Here is a 21,946-nt window from a genome sequence, read left to right on the forward strand (position 1 = left end):
GACTGGTAGTCAGCAACTATCCAACCTTATTTTAAACTTAACATTTATATTTCTCCTTCTTTTTTTAAATTGGCACAGGTCTAATTGTAAATTCGGGGGCCTTCTATTTACTTTGGAAAGTTGTTTGAAACTACAGTGGTACCTTGGTATAAGTCCTTAATCCGTTCCAGATCCTTGGACTTATACCAAACAGGACTTTCGCCAAACAAAATTTTCCCATAAGAAATACAGGGAAAATGATTAATCAGTTCCCATGAAAAAAAATTCTATTGTTATTGGCATAATATACATTGACGGGGCTGTATAAAATAATTTAAACACTGTTTAATACTAAAATACATCAATACAAAAGCATTTAGATGAAATAAATGAAAATTTAACCTCACTTTACCTTGCTGAGAAGAGTCGAGTGCCTACTAGGATGGTGCTGAGAAGGGAGGAGGAGGAGATGTTATCTATATCACAGGGAGTTATAGCGTGGGTTCACAGAATGGTAGCAACTGGAGTACTGACGCTCTTGCGCAGTCGCGGCTTTGTCTCGAGAGATATAAATAAGGGTAGTGTGCGGTGTTGTGACTCATTTTGACCCATACAAGTTCTAGCACAAAGGTTGTATACAAAGCAAAAGTTGTATACCAAGCAAAATTTTTTGTGTACCAAACAGATACCAAGTTGGACTTATTCCAAAGCAGACCTATACTATGATCAACAAACAAGTGTAAATACCACCAACAGCCATTAACCACCCGGGCGGTTAGCCCGACCTTGGTAAGTAAACTTGCTACGAACGTTTACCCCTAACCAAGGTCCGGGTAGCTAAAAATATAAACAAGCGTTATATTGCAATCCGATTGTCATACAACATTGTATGACAATCGGATTACAACTGAAAAAAAATACTACCTTGTCCCCGCAGCTCCTCCAGAGACGTCTTCTCTCTTCTTTCTTCATCTGGCGTGTGCAGTGACAATCTCAGGGGTTTCCGGTGCGGAGGCGGGGCGGGAAATTCAAATCACTTGCTGTATTGAGTCCAATACAAAGAAATCTTTATATAATATATATATAATTGTATTATATGTATATTATATAAGCTACTGTACAGGTACATTACATTATACACATTTTTTTTTTTAAAGATTTTTTTTTTTTATGTTTTATAAAAAAAAATTTTTATTATTAAATTTATAAAATTTTGGACATATTTCGGTGAGTTATGCGGTAATTCGGTGAATTATAAGTAATTATTGAGTAATTCGGTGAATTATAGCCTACAATCTAATCTGCATTTCCATGCAAAAAATTTAACATTTTTAAAAATTAACACTTTTTGCATGGAAGTACGGAAAGAATTAAAACACCCGGCGTTCGCGTACGCGTCCCTCGGCGATTCCTGATGATGTCAGTGCATGCGCTCGTCGATGGGGGTCGTAGCAGGAAATTCAAATATTTTGTATTGGATTCAATACAAAGTCCTGTATCCAATTCAATACAAAATAATACAAAATATATTTATGTGGTTTTGTCTATAGGTATGTGACGTTGGACTCTGTTTTAAAATTCACCACACTAGAGAGGTGTTTTAGAAAAATATAGTACTATACAGTATACCGAATTATTGCATTTTCAGTATTTTTGATTTATTTATGTATTCTTGTTTAAGCTGATTTTTGTGTTTTTTATTTCATTTTATTAAAAGTAAATTTTTTTTTTTTTTACATGATTGTGTGTTTTAAACTTTTTTTATTTTCATGATATCTACTAGACCCTTGTTAGGACATATTTCTGTAAGTTACAGGTCTACAATTTAAAAACAAATTCATGAAAAACAGTGTACCGCTTTTGGTACAGAAATCTAGACATCAGTGAAACGCCCAGGTGGTTAATATACTGTCCAAGTAAGACTAACCAACCTTTATCTCTAATTTTTACTTTTAACTAATTGGTACCTCCTGATTATCTAAACATGATAGATGGATATGGTTGAAGGAATTTGAAGGTTTTTGAATCTGACATTAAAATGTGCCAGTGTTTTCTCAAAATATTGAGAATGTATTTGTGTTGATTATTAAACCTAGTAAACATGTGTGTGTAAGGCGTCACTGGTTTTGTTTGGGTTAAAATAGATGACGATCTTGATTTTTCACTTTGTGGTATGCCTTTTTTAGGAGAGTTCTTCTGTAGCCTCTAGCTAGTAATCTGTTTTGCATTCTTAGCTTCTGATTCAAAATCTGCATCTGTTGTGCAGTTACATCTTAGTCTAATGTATTGACTTGAGGGAATACTTCTTCAATCTTTACTTTCAACTAATTAACTCTTATATCTCTAACTGCTTGATCACAGAGCCTATACAATCTGCCATTCTCCATCATCATTGATTCAGCATATGATGTGAATCCAATTTTTTGATCTTCTATTCCAATTACCTTTGGGGCAATATACCAGGAGAGTTATTGCTTTATAATTGGCTTGGTTTAGTTGGTCATAAAACAAATTGGTCACTGGGAATCGAGGCGATTCCAGTTGTACATTTGCCCCCACTGGTTGTAATGTGGTTGGGTAGCTAAAAAAAAGTAAATGTGGGGAGGGGGTCTTTGGGATACAAATTAACTGGTGGAAGTCGTGTTAATTCTCTATTTCCAGAGTGTCTTATTTGGATCATAGGACACTATTTTGTGTACTGGGGCTCCAGACGGGCAGATATTGAGCCAAATGGAAGGCAGTTAGGTCTGTTCAGGGAGACAGTGCAAGTCCACTGGATGGGCATCCCGCGTATGCAGTGGAGCCGTGTGGTGCTCTAGATCAGCAGATTTGCTCATCTAGATAGGCCTCCTGATGTCGTTTTAATTCATGCTGGGGGAAATGATATTGGGGCTCTTGCTATCAAAGTATACAGCTGTTTACTACATGCAATGATCAAATGATGCAAACATTTACAAGACATAAAGATCTATTTTCAAAATAATTGGGCAGCTTTACCACCTGAGCAAATCAGAGGCTTCATCCATAACGATCAGAAAAAATTGCTAGGAATACAGCTATTGATGAGATCGTAGAACTGCTTCCAGCTGCCCATCATAAAAATCATTATCATAATAGGCCACTATTACTCACTTAACTTTATAGGGTAAAGGCTGGGCTGTTACTGAGCTTTGCCTCGGTAACCATGGGAGGTGGCCCAGCTGGTTGTGAGGTAGGTCTGGTAGGCACCTTGTTGGTTCTCTCCATGTTGGTAATGCTCATAATTTCCATAGCTTGTCATTTGCAAATTTATGTTCATATGGTAGAGAGGAGGGGGTAAAGTTGGTTTCAAATAGTTTGGAGGGACCATGAATGATGTTCACACCTAGCTATTCAATATAGTGGCAGACTCACTAAAAGATGAAACTTTTTAATGACCATCAGCAACTCAGGGAGTTTTAGGTGCCAATATTAAAGTATATTGGCAAATGCCAATATTAAAGTACAAAGAAACAAATCAATCCATTCCATTTAAGAACATCATTTATTTTAAATACATGACTACTGTCTCATCAGTCAAACACCTTGATATAACAGCACACTAAAATACTTATTAGACTATTAGACATATATATATATATATATATATATATATATATATATATGTATATATATATTCATATTGTATATGTATATATATTAGGTAAGTAAAACCTTGTTGACCTGGGTGACTATTGTTGTGGCCTTCCTACAAATCCATACTTTACTACAAAGAAAGTAACATATCCTCTATGCATTTACGCTGCAATCCTTTTGTAATCCCAGCTTGGTGCCAAGGGGTCTCAAACTGTACTAGTGGTTTCTGAAAGTAAAAGTGGTCTGGTTGTCTGTAACTGGCTGATTACTGTTACTTAGAAACAATATTCAACTCTCCCTCATGTGGTACCAGGACTGTCCTATAGCTCTTGAGACTCACACAAAGTGTGATGGAAAACAGACAAAGATTACAGAAAAAATATTCTCCATGCCCACCCAGTTGTAGTTAACCAAGAACTGCTCTGGCCAGAGAAGGTGGCAAAGTAAGCAAAATATTTGTGCTAATCTGCTAGGGAGAGAAAAGGAAAAAATCTAACAGACTCCAGATGTCCCATTAAAGTGTTTTCATCCCCTTGAAAATGTTATCTCACAGGGGTCTGTACCCTTCTGACAGCAATGAAGGGTAATGAAAAAAAGTATAAACAAAAAAAAAATACAATGTAAAAAAAAATGAAAAGCATCCCATACTCATACATATTGTTAGTAGCATCCATACCCATACATATTGTTAGTGCACATGTAAACAGCAAATATGCAACACATATTCGGTATCTTTGCAGAAGAAAAGGATTAATTCTAGGCCATGTTTGGGTGAACTTGATGGGCTCTAAAGGTTTTTAAAGCAACACTTATTGATAAATTTGAGTTAGCTTTTTTTCTTTTGCTATTTGGTGCACACAAAATTGTAGGCAATGCTCATGGCTATAATTCTTCATATTGCCTGTCAAATAGTTTCTGCTTGACACAGTTTCAATTTTTTAACATTTTTATTCAAAAAAATTAGAATAGTACTGTTTGTGTTTAAAAAAAATATTTTTTTATGTATCCTTTGTGAAAATTACAGAGTTCAAGTCCCTATTGCTCTCTAAAATAGTGGTCAAAAGTGTTGAATAATTTAAGCCTGTAGAGTGGATTTCCCTTCACTTCCTCTACCAACAACAGTTGTCACCAGAGCAAAGAGTAAAGGTATATGGGGTGTAGTGTGAAAGGGTTTTTTTGCTGCCTAAGACAACATGTTTTGGCTCCATAAACTATGCAGTACCAAAATATAAAAAAAAAATCTTTTTAAGCAGGGATAGAGCAAGTTACAGAATGTTGGTATGCATCTGTTTAGGCTAAATCTCTCTGTATGCTAGAGATAAATATCTATGTGCAATACATGTAATGCAATATAGAAAGCATATAGCAAAGTTCTGTGGGAAGACTGTGAAGTCACATCTGCACATGAAGATGCTATGAAGATTATTAAGAGTAGATCTGAAAACACAGATCTCCAAAAAAAGTCATTAAGGATTTCCCTAATGTGTTTCCTTACACATTCCTCGCAAGGCCCAATACATGATAGAAAATTGGTTTGAACTTTTACTTTTACACACAAACAAAATTGTATAATCAAGATTCTAATTTTACAGCATCTATTGCATTCTTTTCATGGCTATAAGTCTTCATATTGCCTGTTGATGATTTGTCATTGTCTTTATAGAGCTGGTTAATTTATTTGTTGCACTAGCTATATAATTTTGTGTTCATTGTAGTATTTATTGGCTTGTTTTTTTTTTTTTTTTTTACATGCACACCACAATTACTAATATAATGTAGAATTGTTTTCTACACGTGGTTTCAACTTTAGTTTTACAACAGCTTTGTGTAAATACATACAAAAGATTATTGAACATTACCACCATTGTGTTTTATAGTCACTTTTTGCCTATTCAAGTTTTATTGTGCTTAATTTTTTTGGAGGGGAAGTTTAGATCTTGTTACTTACAGAAAAGGTGTCAAATGAAATACCCCTTTTTTTCTGATCCTACAAAGCCCTACTGTCTACAAAGCTTTTGTAGCAGGTACACTGATAATTCTAATCTTAACACATAGGGCCAGATTTAATACACTTTCATTATGTGTCTTCTGGAAAACCTGAAATGGATTTCCTAAAAGTAAAATGTTTTCATTCCTGTACCAGATTCATTCCAGGTTTGCTGGATCACCCAGGTTAACTGATGAAAGTGTATCTTGTCCAGCCTTGGAGAGCTTTTATTAATAAGGGCCCACAATGTTAATTAGCCTTAGCTTGTCAAGTGTAAAAACATTGCACATGACAAAACAGTTCTTGTGCCAATACAAATTCACTACAAACACATTAAAGGTCAATTACAGTTATTGTACAGTATATAGCAATATACAAAACTATTACTGAAGCAACACAATATACACAAGCATGTATAATTTATTATACAGCAAAAAAGCATTACACAATAAAATCAGAATATGCAACTCTAACATAGCCATTTCCACTGGTTTATTTATATTACTAGGAAAATTGTTATTTTTTTGATAACAGTTGGTACTAATTTGAATAGTATTATATTAAATGTACATTATCTGCTTCTGTCTAGCTACAGAATATAACCTATTTAGAGTGTACACATTTCGAAAATTACTACAAATTTTTTTAGGTAATGTTCTGGTTAGGTTTTGATTTTCTCTGGGTCTTATTCTAGGTAATTTTCTGATCTTATTCCCAGACAAAAGTGCATGGATAAAATGTGTGAGTTGTAAAAAAAATATAAACAGCTGCAAAGACTTCCACTGACAAAGAAAGTTAGTGTACTAATTCCTGTTACCAGAGCATATATTTTTCTTAGGTTACCACAAACATATGGGTACCCTAAGTTACTTTTTTGTCTTGAAAGGTGTAGGTAAAAAAAATGTGATAAAGACATCCTATATCACATCTAATAATTTGACTTATGAGCGTGTGGGTTATTTTGGTAATTTTTGGACATTACAGAATAGGAATGCTTTTTTATCATTAATTCATTTTTAAAAATTTAGTATAGTGACTAAAAAAAATCTATACCAAACTTGTTGGTGTACTAGCAAGAATGGCCGGTGGATATCAGAAATTTTTTTGCCCTCATTAACCAAATTCAACATACAAAGCATTGGAGGGTTGGGTAAAGAGGAAGAAGGGTTTGGTGGGCAGTAAAGGATATTTCAATAAAAAACAGTATTTTGGTTGTTAGCATTACACAGTTCTGGAAAATATGACACCGATATCTTTTCAGAAGGTGTGTATCAGTGTATTTAATAATAACATTGAATCACATGATACATACAATATTGTGATTCATTTATACAGTTAGGTTCATAAATATTTGGACAGAGACAAGTTTTTTCTAATTTTGGTTCTGTACATTACCACAATTAATTTTAAATGAAACAACTCAGATGCAGTTGAACTGCAGACTTTCAGCTTTAATTCAGTTGGTTGAACAAAAAGATTGCATAAAAAAAGTGAGGAACTAAAGCCTTTTTTTACACAATCACTTCATTTCATGGACTCAAAAATAATTGGACAAATTAAAAAGCTGAAAATAAAATGTTCATTTCTAATACTTGGTTGAAAACCCTTTGCTGGCAATGACAGCCTGTGGTCTTGAACTCGTGGACATCACTAGATGCTGGGTTTCCTCCTTTTTAATCCTCTGCCAGACCTTTACTGCAGCGGCTTTCAGTTGCTGTTTGTTTTTGGGCCTTTCTGTCTGATGTTTAGTCTTCAACAAGTGAAATGTGTGCTCAATTGGGTTCAGATCAGGTGACTGACTTGGTCATTCAAGAATATTCAACTTCTTTGCTTTATTAAACTCCTGGGTTGCTTTGGCCGTATGTTTTGGGTCATTGTCCATCTTTATTATGAAATGCCTCCCAATCAATTTGACTGCATTTAGCTGGATTTAAGCAGACAGTATGTCTCTGAGCACCTCAGAATTCATTCAGTTGCTTCTGTCCTGTGCCACATCATCGATAAACACTAGTGTCCTAGTGCCACTGGCAGCCATGCACACCCAAGCCATCACTCTGCCTCTGCTATGTTTTACAGATGATGAGGTATACTTTGGCTGTTCCACGCCTTCTCCATACATTTTTTCTTGCCATCATTCTGGTAAAGCTTGATCTTGGTTTCATCTGTCCAAAGAATGTTTTTCAAGAACTGTGCTGGCTTTTTTAGATGTTTTTTTTTAGCAAAGTCCAGTCTAGGTAATTAATTAAAAGACAGTAAAAGATAGAGTTTTCGGCACAAATATAGAAAAAATAATTTGTAGTAAAAGTTTACATACAAAATTATGAAAGAATTATATCATTTTTACCCATAAGTCCCTTATGATCTCTACAGGATTTGATCAATTTTCACACAAAAAAAGTTACAAAAAACAATTACAACCTTTTCTCTGTATGTCTCAATAGTTTCTTGTGATACATACAAAGTTTTGTTCAGGCCTGCTGTGGCACTATACAGGTTTCAGCTAATATTAAACAAATATACATCACCATACAATGGTTAAGTAGGTATGAACCCATTCATATCAACCATAGTACCCTACGCGTATCGCCATAGTGGGCTTCCTCAGGGGTTTAGGCCAATAAAAAGTTCTCTATGTTTACATACGGGGTTCAGGTGATTGAAATTTACAAACATAAATGTAAGGGTTCAATACACTGCAATGTTCAACATTACAAAAATCATATATTTCATTCAATTTTGTTCAGATAGTGGAATTATTAGAGAATAACACCAATAGTATAATAATAATAATGAAATAGAAACAGATAAAACTGACTTTTAGAACGATATGCTACATACATAGATCATATATGAGTAATGGATCAAATCATAGAATTACCAAATATATATAAAGTAGAAATAATTATAATTATCAAACTTACATAATTCAAAATATGGCTTAATCTTGGAGGAAAAATGAAATGAACCTCAGAATAGAGATGATCCGTTGAATAGGTCAGAGGAAATAGGGTAGTGTAGTAGAATCCCCTATATAAGTATAGTATCCACAATTTAAGAAGAATTTCGGTTTATATCTTTATATGTAATCATATATTATATGTATAAGTGAGGTTAAAGAGTAAGTAGGAATTGCTGTCCTACCTGAAAATGAAGTAGACTCTATTTTTTAATATGATGCTGAATGGTAGCACAGGTCAATCTAATCTCAGTTTCCAGAGAAAAGATAGTAAATAATCCCTAACAGATGCAGTCAGCAAAATAGGTTTGCCATATATGCTTCCACAGTGTAGGTACTAAAAATGAAACAATATTATGTTTCTTCTGTTAGGTATGGTATTCATAATCATAATGAATTATGTTTAGTAAAGGCAGAAGTGCCCATAAATGCAATGTACCCGGTTTCTATAGAGAAATCTCCTCTAGTGGTGCTGGAAAGGATTGTTTGCTTGTTTAAGATGCAGCCTTGATAGTGTTTCCCAATCCCAATATGAAAATACAGTGAGAAAAGTTCAGGTTTATCGATCACTTACCTGGTCCCGCTGCGATCGTCCATCGGTCGTGTTCCTGCGTCGGGTGTCCTCTCCGGGAAGAAGAAGCCGGCCGGCTTCTTCTTCTAAGCCGGCCGGCTTCTTCTCCCTCCGTGCGTGATGATGTCGGCGCGTGTGCGGGAAATTCAAACTGAAACTCATTCAAACACATTTTGTATTGGATTGAATACAAACTCCTGTATCCAATCCAATACAAAATAATTAAAAATAAATACAAAGTATGTAATTGGTAAATTCAAACTCTCATTTTGTATTGGATTGGATACAGGAGTTTGTATTCAATCCAATACAAAATGAGAGTTTGAATTTTGTTCACATTTTGTATTGGATTGAATACAAACTCCTGTATCCAATCCAATACAAAATAATAAAAAATAAATTTATGTGGTTTTGTCTATAGGTATGTGATGGACACTAGGGAGGTGTTTTAGAAAAATATATTACTATACAGTATACCGAATTATCGCATTTTCAGTATTTTTCATTTATTTATGTATTCTTGTTTAAGCTGATTTTTTGTGTCTTTTATTTAATTTTATTATAAGTAATTTTTTTTTTTTTACATGATTGTGTGTTTCAAACATTTTTTATATTCATGATATCTACTAGAACCCTTGTTCAGACATATTTCTGTAAGTTACAGGTCTACAATTTAAAACAAAAATTTCATGAAAAACAGTGTAACGATTTTGGAACAGAAATCTAGACCTCAGTGTAACGCCCAGGTGGTTATTAGGAGGACAGCGCCCTAGGGACCTCCCACACTCCACATGCATGTAGGCAGCGTGGGGATGCCTGTGGGGGCTGGCCTGGTGATGCAGGGATGAGTGGCATCTCCTAAAGCGCCGCCCACTCAAACCTCATCACTTGTTAGAGGAGGGTGGGTCTCCTGTCTCTCATCTCAGTGCTAGAGACAGCAGGCAGCCGTCTCCAGCCCATCATCCCCATCTAAAAAGACATACAGGGAAAGGGCAGAGCCATCCTCAGTGAGGGGTAGGCTTGCCTGAGTTGCACCCAAGCATTCCATGGTTCCCCCGTCCTTGTAAGTCGGGTGAGAGGAGGGGCGCCCTCTATTTGTTTTGAATGAAAGAGGTAATACAGAGATTTAGAGATGATTGAAGGAGCAGACATGATTAGGATAGACAGTATCTCATATGGGATCAAGTGAATAATGGTTAGAAAAAGAGACAAAACTGTTTCTTGCAGTTAAATATACATTCTGGATTATAAATATATTTTGTTAAAGAATTGCTAGAAATATACTAAACATACTAATATGACTTTAAATTAATATTGAGTACTGAATAATACTATAGAAAAGGTTTAAAGCTAAATACATTGTTTAAACCTGGATAATGGTGGGCTTCAAATAAAAAGATCCACTTCGTTTCTGCCTGTAATAATTTTCTATCAAAGTCTCCCCCTCTAGGATTTGGGGTTACTTTTTCTAACGCTGCAAATGAAATACTATGTAGGTCAAAGTTATGCATTGTTCCTACGTGGTAGCTAATTGGAGTGACCATTTTACCGTTTTTGATCGTGTATATATGCTCATAGATTCGTTTTCTTAGGGGTCTTTTTGTTTTACCCACGTAAAATCTTTTACATGAGCACAAAATAATGTATATAATGCCTATTGATTGGCAATTAACATAGTGATTGATCTTATGTGTAGTACCATTTGGTAGGGAAAGTGCTAGATTTTCATGGATCCATTCACACCGGCTACAGTGGCCACATTTGAATGTGCCCCAGGTTTAGATTGATCTAGTTTTTGTGAATGTGGGTTGTAGTGGCTTTGCACTAGAGTGTGATTTGCGATATGTCATGTATGGTTTGTCTCCTACTATAGTGGAGATATTGGGATCTGCTGCAAGAATCGGCCAATGTTTTCTCATGATTAAGTAAATATTGTGATGATGTTCGTTGAACCGGGTAATAATGGGTAATCTAGGTGTTTGTTGAGTATTTGAAGTTTTGATTATTAGGTCATTTCTATTGAGATGTTGAACTTTCTGGTAAATAAGTTTAAGGAGTTTCTTACTATATCCCCTTACTATAAGTCTCTCAGTAAGTGCCTTGGCTTCTATCTTAAAGTCCAGGGTTGATGTACAGTTTCTGTGAAGTCTCAGCATCTGACTGTATGGGATGCTTTTTATTAGTGATTTCGGGTGAGCACTTTGAGAATGGAGGATTGTATTTCCTGCTGTCTCTTTTCTATATAGAGATGTTTTAATGTGCAGGTCATCAGATATATTGACATATATGTCAAGAAAGGGAATTTGGTGAGGATGTATATTGTAGGTAAATTTAAGATTAAAGTCATTGTCATGAAGTGATTCAAGCATGTTTTTGAGAAGTTCAGGGGGGCCTGTCCAAATAATTAGGATATTGTTGATAAAACGACGCAATAAATATATGTATTTGTGATAACAATGGAATTCAGGTTTAGAAAATAATTGTTTCTCCCATTGTCCTAAATAAAGATTTGCGTATGATGGGGCACATGTGGTCCCCATAGCAACTCCTTGCAATTGTATGTAGTAATCATTGTTGAATGTAAATATATTACGCGTTAGAATATACTTGAGAAGTTTGACGATAAAGAAATTGTAAGAATGTAGAGTTAGATCGTTTGTTTGTAGGATAGATTAAATCGTTTCTAATCCTTTTGAGTGGGGAATATTGCTGTACAGAGCTTCAATGTCCACTGTGACTAGAGATGTGTTGGGGGGGAGTATTTTGTTTTGTAGTATTTGGAGCAATTGAATTGTGTCCCTTAGATATGATGGTAATTGGTTCATAAGGGGTCTTAAGTAGGTATCAACTAAGTTGCTGGCTCTTGATGAAATAGTCTATGCCCGCTAAAATTGGGCGACCTGGTGGGTTGATTAGATTTTTATGAATTTTGGGAAGACTGTAAAATGTGGGTATTACCGGATATTTATTCCATAAAAAGTCTTTAGTTTTAGTATCCATTGTTCCAGATGTGTGTGCCTCTCTAATGAGTGAATAATATTCTTCATAGTAATTCTTGGCTTCTGCTTGATTGATGATACCATACCAATCTCTGTTCTGAAGTATGTTGAGACACAGTTGGACGTAGTTTTGATTGTCCATAATAACAATATTTCTGCTTTTATCGGCTGGTTTAATTGTAATTGATTTATTATTTTGCTCTGTGTGAAAATTGATCAAATCCTGTAGAGATCATAAGGGAATATCATGACTTATGGGTAAAAAGGATATAATTCTTTCATAATTTTGTATGTAAACTTCTACTACAAATTATTTTTTCTATATTTGTGCCGAAAACTTCATCTTTCTCTGTCTTTAATTACCTGTATATAAACCAGAGTTAGGCACAATCAAAATATAGAGATATCCACCACACACTACTCTAATGATATAAAAACAAAGTCCAATCTAGCCTTTCTATTCTTGAGGCTTATGAGTGGCTTGCACCTTGCAGTGCACCCTTTGTATTTACTTTCATGCAGTCTTCTCTTTATGGTAGTCTTGGATAACGATAAGCCTACTTCCTGGAGAGTGTTGTTCAGTTGGTTGGCTGTTGTGAAGGGGTTTCTCCATGGAAATGATTCTGCTATCATTCACCACTGTTGTCTTCCGTGGACGTCCAGGTCTTTTGGCGTTGATGAGTTCACCAGTGCTTTGTTTCTTTCTCATGATGTACCAAACTGTAGATTTTACCACTCCTATGATTGTAGCAATTTCTGTTTTTGCAGCTTAAGGATGGCTTGTTTCACCAGCATGGAGAGCTTCTTTGACTGCATGTTGTCTGTTCACAGCAAAATCTTCCACATACAAGCACCTCCCCTCAAACCACCTCAGGCAGTTTATCTGCCTAATTTGATAATGACATAACGAAGGAATTGCCCACACCAGCAATAGCCTTTGAGTCAATTGTCCAATTACTTTTGAGCCCCTGAAATAAAGTGATTGTGTAAAAAAAAAAAAAAGGCTTTAGTTCACGGGTCGGCAAACTTTATGGCCACTGGGCCATTTCAGGGGTGGGAGTCCCACCCTAATGGCTCCTCCCCCCTGTAGTGAAGTCCCTCTCCTCCATATGCATTGCGGAGGAGAGTAATTTACCTTCAGGGAGCATTCCCTATTTACGGTGGCGGCGGAAGTATCAGGCCTGCCGCGGTAAATAGGGGAGCCACAGCAAGGAGGTGGCACTGGAGCTCCAGCGGCTCCGATAGTTCCTGAACGAACTACCGGCTAGGCCGTATCTGGTCTAAAGGCCAGAGTTTGCCAACCCCTGCTTTAGTTCCTCACATTTTTATGCAATCTTTTTGTTCAACCCACTGAAATAAAGCTGAAAGTCTGCAGTTCAACTGCATCTGAAATGATTCATTTAAAATTAATTGTGGTAATGTACAGAACCAAAATAAGAAAAATGTTGTCTTGGTCCAAACATTTATGAACCTAACTGTATATTGTTGTAAAAAAACACCCATGACATGATCCCTTATTTTTTTTCACTTACTATACCCACAATATTGTAAGGCTTCTTTTCCTCTTTCTCCCCCTCCCCTTCCAAAACAACACTTCTGACTACCATGGTTTGCTTACAAACAGCCATGACACAACCACTTATTTTCTATCAACATCGTAAAGATATTAATTATCAACCCACTCTCACAAAATCACTTTGAGGTTTTCATACTTGAACCACCCCACCAGTACAACCATCATTATCGCTGTTCCCAGTATAAAATGTTTTACCTCCCTTTCAGGTCACTGCCCACCTACACCATTCGGGTAATTATCTTACCTCTGATCAAGGTCAATTATCTACCATACATGACCCCACAATAAAATCCTTCTATTCTGCTGTATCTCCTTTGATCATGTAAGTCATACTTACCATTTTCACTCTATATGTTACCCACATTCTCATGGAGGGGACACCACCCATTAGACCATCTAAGAATATATTTATGTATATATATTTTCAGCTATCTGTCACCTTTATCCTCTGAAGCAGCCAACATAAAGGCAAAATGTGTCAGGATTGAGACCAATTGAACTGAAATCTACTATATAATACATTCCACCTGATGTTTATGGGACAGCAATTAGACCCAATGCGTTTTCCAAACATTACCCAAGGACTTATCACTGCATTGCACATTTAGTGTTGAAACTTTGTATATTGTTTGGATATATAAATGAATCACATTATTGTATGTATCATTTGATCCACTTTTCTACCTTATTGAATACACTGATACACACCTTCTGAAAAGTTATCAGTGTCATATTTTCCGGAACTGTGTAACAAAAACAAAATACTGTTGATACTGTCAAAATACTTATTGAAGTATCCTTTACTGCCCACCAAACCCTTCTCCCTCTTTCCCTGACCCCCCAAGGTATCAGATAATTTTCAATTCTAATGGTCAAACATAAGGAGCTGGCTTTATCTTTTTAAAACTTAATTCTAATGGTCAAACTTTCAGAGAATCTGACTAGACCCAAATCCAACATACATCTGACCAAAATAGCAAGAAATTAGAAAGTGAGACTGTCTACTATTACTGTGCAGTGGTGTACATGTACAGCATTATTAGATATAGTCCTATACAGAACTAGCTAACATCTGAATTCCTTTTCCACTATTCAGTCAATTTCCCAGTTTTAGGCTTTAATGTGTGTACCTCCCTTTGTCACAACCAGGCCTCCTATTTGGGGCAAACTAAAGCTAGCTGATAAAATATTTAATTGGAACGTATACTGTGGGAGCCATGTCCAAAAATTAAGTAATAGAGCAAAGTAATAGTTTCCATTTGTTTGCCAGATCAGGCTCCTTTTACTTTATTTACTCCTTGTTCTGTGTGGTGTCTTTGCATGGAGGTGATTATCTCAGTAGATTTATAGGACTTTGTCTTGGACCCATTCTCTTAATGACTTTTGATTTAATGAACTAAAATAGATTAGATGCCCTAGGCAAGGTAGAAGCTTTGTGCCTCCATTCACTAATTGACATGGATAAGAATTTCACTGCACACAGTAAGCACCCTATTTAAATGGAATATACTTGCAAAGCCCCATCAGACAACAAGTACATTAAGGTGTGCCCTCCTGTGAATTGATAGGCAAGTGCACTGTTTTGACCAATTGCTCCATCGTCATTTTACAGAAAAAGGTTGTGGCTGACAGTTGCCCTGCATTTCCCCATTTACTGCCAGCTTTTTAACAATCACACAGGCCAATGAACGATTCTGATATCACCAACTCAGTATGATCTCATGTGAATAGGAATCAGCACAGACAGGATGCAATATGTGCAATATGCCTTGGATAATTTCACATTGCGGATAGGCAGCAATGCATCTCCCATGTACAAGAGCTGTTTTGCACAGTTATTAGACAAAACCTGTGATGCAGGGCAGCACGGTGGCTCAGAGGTTAGCGCTCTGGCCTTTCAAATCTCGGCCAGGACACTATCTGCATGGAGTTTGCAGGTTCTCCCCGTATTTGCCTGGGTTTCCTCCGGGTACTCCGGTTTCCTCCCACATCCCATACAAATGCAGTTAGGTTAATTGGCTTCCCCCCAAAATTGACCTTAGACTGTATTAAAGACATATGACTAAGATAGGGACGTTAGATTGTGAGCTCCTTTGAGGGACAGCTAGTGACATGACTATGAACTTGTAATTGCGCTATATAAATACTGAGTAATAATAATAATAAAAATAAATGCATATTCTCCAGAAGAATTCAAGGCAAAGGCTTTATTATAACGATCTAATTTTCTTTTTTCCTTGAAGTGCCTTATTTATGTTGTTTAGAAGATTGCCTGATACTTCCTTGTTAATTTTTATTTAGTCTAGTGATGTTGTTGAAATTAATTTTTAGGTTTTTTGGACAATATGCATTTTCATGACATTTTAGCTTTAGGAATACAAAAATAAAAGGTTTCTTTTTGTTTGGTATAATAAATGCTATTATACACTTTATATTAAATTACTTAGCTATGTTAAGTCTGTTTTTGCAGCTTGTGTTTTAAACCACAAGTGCTCTGCTAATATACTTATGGACACACAAAATTTTTAAATAACCCGTCAATAACATCAAATAAATTAATCTGTGAAAAAAGCAAATATTGCATTGATAAACATCATTACATTTTTTTAAAACTGTATATAGGATTATACACATTGAAAATTTATGTAAACTCACAAATCAGAAGCAAGTCACCTGATGTCTGCAGTTTATGGAACACTGTAGCACAGACCCAGGACTAATGTACCAAAGGAGGAAAAGATTAGACACATCATCTCATTACAGTGTAACCAGATTTTGCAGAAAAGAGTTTTGGAAAGTGCATTCTTTTGGAGAAATTACTGTCCACTACATTTTAAATTGTAGAAGAAGAATTACACAAAATAATTACAGTTCTGACTCAGGGGGGGTGGTCATTACATAGCCACTACCATACTGTACATTAGATGTGCCACTGTAATCCAAAGGAGAGGCATTTTCAGCACCCAGATATGAGCGATGAGATGGCATTGGAGATGGTGTCTCACTAGGCACTTTACTGAGTATAAAGCGTGTTTCGTCATTATCCTCCAAGTTGGAAATATCCTTCATTCCAAGACCCTTCTTGTATGACACAGATAGTCTGTTGGAACCATCTGGTATTAGTTGAAAATGTGCAAGAATAAAGATAACAGGTACTGGAAGGATTGCCAAAATTATCAGACAAATAAGTAATGACAGAGCCCAAGGAGGATACAGCAAATATTGCTCTTCAGCCTGAAAATATAAAAACATACAACACAAATTATTAGAAACACTGTTCTGAATATTAATATAGGATTATGTATAAAAACAGAATGTGTATATATACACTATATTATACCAGCACAATCTATTTGAATCAAATGCTTTAGTCTGCAACATTTTTTGCATTCTAAAATTACTAGAATTATCATTGTTGTTCACAGGGAAAAAACTACTGAACAACAAAAGGATTGGGAAATACTGCTGATAAAGACTTTGGGATTAAAAGTACAATTTCTTTTTTGCAGATGATACCCAACTATGTAGTAGAATTAAGTTCATACACGATCCCTATTATCTACATGCAGACCTGGGCAGCCATGTGGCAAATTACATTTACTATTGATAATTGTGAGGTTATGCACTTGAGAGCTGACAACATGCATGCTTCATACTGTTTAGGGAAATACATTTAGGGGAATCAAAAAGGGAAAAGGATCTGGGGGTTCTTAGACCTAACAATAGCACACAATGCCAAGTTGCAATATCTAAAGTTAGCAAAGTACTTTCCAGCGAGCCCGCGGCATCCCTGGGGATCACAGCCGCAGAGGGAGACACTGCTGCAGCGAGCAGCATGGGGGAGGCTGCTGCACTGCTCGCAGCGTGTCTCTCCCTGCAGGGGGAGGGATCCGTTGTAGCCGAACTACAGGCGGTGTCCCCAGCATCCCTATGGACGTGAACAGAGAAAGTCTTGTTCTCAGCACTTCTGTGGATGTGCAAAGTAGGGCACGTCCCAGGGGTGCTGTGAGAAGAGGTGTGCGCACTACCACGTGTGGCTCTTGTACCCCCGGGGCGAGGCAATCAGCTGCCTCGCCGTGGGTCGGGACATAGTTAGTTTGAATTCCCTGCGACCAATCAGCCGCAGGGGATTCAGTTATCCTCCAATCAAATGGCGCCAGGTGGTGCAAGGTCAATGAGCACTCAGGCCATTTAAGGAGAACCCGCCCTGAACACCATTGCCCGCTATAAGCCTCTGTGTGTACAGTGTGCTTGGGTGCATTCTCTGTGTTGATTTATATTAACCTGTTGTCGTTACCAATAGGTCTGATACCTGATTCTGCCTGAACTCTGCCTGCCCTGACCTTGGATTGTTTGTGACCACTCTTGCCTGTTGCCTGCCCTGACCTCAGATTGTTCCTGACCTGCCTCTGCTTTACCCTTCTGTACCACGCATGACCATATCTGAATAATCCTTGTCTTGTTTAATGCCAACAATAAAGCTTGATAAAAGGATCCTTGAAGTTGGCTGTGGTTTGTGTGCCCAGGCACATTACAGTACTTTCCTGTATTAAAAGAGGAATAGACTGCAGAGATCAAGACAATCCTGCCCCTGTACAAGGCATTGGTAAGGCCTCATCTAAAATATGCAGTCCAGTTGTGGGCACCAGTTCACATAAAATATTGTGGAATTGGAGAGATTGCAGAAAAGGGCAACTAAACTAATAAAATGAGGGGAGGAGCTCAGCTATGAGGCAAGATTAGCTGAACTGAATCTATTCTTCCCTGGGAAGAGTCGCTTAAGGGAGGATACGATCACCCTGTATAAATATATAAATGGTCCGTATAGAGAACTCTCTTCTCAATCATTCACTTTAAGGCCATTACAAAGGACAAGAGGGCACTCTTTGCGTCTGGAGGAAAATAAATGTAATCTCCAGATAAGGAAAGATTCTTCACATTAAGGTCTGTGAAAATGTGAAATAGGCTCGCTTAGTGCAAATACATAAAAAAGGAAGAAAAAGCAGGCTTTTTAAGGCAGATTGTCTTTTAAGAAAAAAATATTTTTAAACTAATTTATTTATATGATTCAATATTACATATATTGATAACGGAAACCTGAGTTCTAATAAAGATCTGCTGTGCTGGTTCACACTTGTGACAAAGTGTTCCTATTTAACAGAAAGTATTGTATATTATAAAAAAATATATATTATATATAAAGTCATTCTATTAGATTTTATCACATGTTTCTACACTAAAACTATAGATGTGGGTTATGAAAGTTTTTTATGCGAATGTAACAATTATATGGTATATATATATATATATATATATTAGATTTTATCACATGTTTCTACACTAAAACTATAGATGTGGGTTATGAAAGTTTTTTATGCGAATGTAACAATTATATGGTATATATATATTATATATATATATATATATATATATATATATATATATATATAAATATTATGTATTATTCCAGTATGTTGAACGCTCAAATTCCCTGAGGAAGCCCCAAATGGTGGAAACACTTCAGGAAAATGAGACAAATGATTATTCTGTGTATGTGATGACATTCTACATATCCACCCAACACGGAAACTTTCTGTTGAATAAGAACACTTTGGCCCTGATTTATCAATGAAATGTGTGTTCTCTCGACGCGTGTACGCATGCGCCGGTCAGCAAAGCTCTATTACCGCGAGTCGGGCCCGAGTTCTAGTGAACTCGCCTTCCAGTTCCCTGCAAAAATGAGCAAAGATCTCGAATACGCCAATTAAGGCGATTCAGAAACAGATGTTAAACTCAATAGTGAGGTGATAGCAATTGATTAGCACACACCTGTGCCCTGTTCTGTGCGCACCTCTAGTCCATTTTCCAGGTCAGTTTGAATCTTTAGTGCTTGATGTTTTTTTGTGTAAGTGCTACTTTTTTATGTTACATTCTACTCAATCACAAACTTGCTTCATTTATAGTTACATTAGTTGCACTTGTTGTTTTGATACTTTTTCTTTTGGTTGCAACACTGCAAACGAATTTCTATCAAGCTGGATATATACTAGGTAGCACTTTCAAATATGTCATCACACAATAGTATGAGGGTAAAAAAATAGGTGAACAAACATTTAAGTTTAATTAAGTAAGTTTGCTTGGATGCATTGATGTGATTTTTTGTAACCCTCATGACTGTTAGTTTCATCTGTTGCTGCAATGTTTTTGTCCCTGGTTTGTAATGCCAGTTTCTGTTGTTTAGCAATTCTTCAGCAATGTTTTGTCATTTTTTTTCCACAAGTATTGAGTACAAATGTCTGCATGGTTTCCACTTCAATGTGCTACTTGACCCCCCGCGTTGCCTTTGTCCCATTGTCACATATTGATATTTGAATGTATTATGTACATAGTCCTTTTCTGAATAAATTGTCATGGTTTTTATTTCTTTTTTTTTGACATTTGCACTCATGTTGATTTGCCGCCACACAACTCCTCTGTTCATTTGTAGCAGTGTTATAAGTTTGTTGTCATTGTGCTGTGCTGCCTGATCTTAGCACTGTTGTATAAAAGCACACTTCCACTTGCTGTCCAAAATGGTTGTCAATTAGTTGTCCAGCTGAGTTGCATACTCATTCTAACACACCTGATGGTAATGGAAGGAGGTCCAGGTTGCCAAGCACAACATCAAACCACATTGATTACCAAGCTCACAAGCAGGGTCAGTTACTCTTGGAAATTAACAGATGTTGTGTTGTTGCTTAACATAATGCTCATTAAATACTGGAGTGTATGCATTATTTAGGTGTTTACACAAAACAAATAGTACTAGTATATCAAACTTCCAGGGCCAAATCCACTTTGTGCCAAATATTTTCTTGCTTTTCCATCCCTTTAGGATGTTTTTGCAGGTTTGAATGGCATTTTAGATTGTGGCCCACTATATATATTGACTTATTCATCTCAGCTTGGTAGTGGAAGCAATATCCTCCATAAATGTTGATTGTACCAAAGCCCATACATCAAAAATCATAAACACAAATAGGCAATCTTTTTAATTTGAAGCATGTGAAACAATATGGTCTCAAAGGTCACAAAGTATAAAAAAACATAAAAAAATGGACATTGACATTGAAAAACATAAAAAAACATAAAAAAATGGACATTGAACTATTCAAAGTTAAAAAAAGAAGCCATTGTGCTAAAGGGTAAGCAAAGAATCAAATGCAGCAACATAGATTAATTATGATAACACACAAAACAACAGCCCCTCCAAGAAAAAAAGACAAAAGGAAAAAGCAAGTTAAACAAAACCCTTATATATGCTCAAATTAAAGCGCACAGGTGATAGAAATTTGCTTGCAATTAGCACTCGCGCAGTCTGTCAAAATTGGCTGTTTGTTTTTTTTTATTGCAATTGGACATTCAATATTCATTTATTGATACGATCCTTTAGATTTGTACATCAGTAAACAGATATTCAATTAAATAAAAAAAGAAAATAAAGTTGAGGAGGATTTAATTTTATATATATATATATATATATATATATATATATATATATATATATATCCATAGAAGCAAACAAGAACGCGTGTGTGCTTGTGACTTTTGTGGGAAAATCTAGTCCGATGGCAAAGCTGAGGTTTAGCCTGTGGAAAGTCACAATATTTACCCCCAGGTGGCTCCTCCGATCAGGCATCGTAAGCGTTTAGATAGGCGCCTATGTAGAGGAGCTGAACTCTTGCCTAAGAGGAAAGAAATAAGTCATTTTGAAATATGCTTATTTCTTAGCAACTGCACTTCTTAGCAACTTCAACTGCACAAACATTTTTTTTAGGGCTAGGGGTATTATGTGTCCCATTAGAAAGAATGCTTTTTTAGGGGAACAGTGAGTTTAATGCAAGCTTCCCAGTGTGAAACTGCCGGGGCTGCGCATATCCATCAGATCGCTTCAGTTGATAACTTCCGTGCGAGTACGTCAGCGCCTCAGGTTTGGTTGATAAATTGATTGAAGGCCTCCAATTTTGGGTCGCAAATACGAATGCACGAGCGATCTTCCGATTTTTGCTTGGTGAATCAGCCTGCCCGTCTCAAGTGTGAACCAGCATAGAAGATCTTTGTTGGAACTTGGGTTTTATATATCATTATATGTAATTTTGAATCATATAAATAAATTAGTTTGAAAAGCTATTTTCCTTTGAAGACAATCTGCCTTAAAAAGCCTTCTTTTTTGTCCTTTTTTTACATATTTTTAACTAACCTTAGGCTTGGCAGATTTACAACT

At 36.2% G+C, this 21,946-nt stretch overlaps 1 protein-coding gene across 4 annotated transcripts in view; it reads right to left on the bottom strand.

Annotated features, from left to right (window-relative positions):
* Window positions 1-14,508: 14,508 nt before the first annotated feature.
* Window positions 14,509-21,946, bottom strand: part of SLC6A17 (solute carrier family 6 member 17) — a 350,014-nt gene continuing 342,576 nt past the window's right edge. For all 4 annotated transcript variants that reach the window (XM_072423282.1, XM_072423301.1, XM_072423291.1 and 1 more), the window contains one exon: window positions 14,509-16,917. In XM_072423282.1, coding sequence (XP_072279383.1) covers window positions 16,549-16,917 — 369 coding nt within the window. In that variant the 3' untranslated portion in view covers window positions 14,509-16,548. The remainder of the gene's footprint in view (window positions 16,918-21,946) is intronic.

This window comes from Pyxicephalus adspersus, chromosome 1 (genome assembly GCF_032062135.1).
Source record: "Pyxicephalus adspersus chromosome 1, UCB_Pads_2.0, whole genome shotgun sequence".
Taxonomy (NCBI): domain Eukaryota; kingdom Metazoa; phylum Chordata; class Amphibia; order Anura; family Pyxicephalidae; genus Pyxicephalus; species Pyxicephalus adspersus.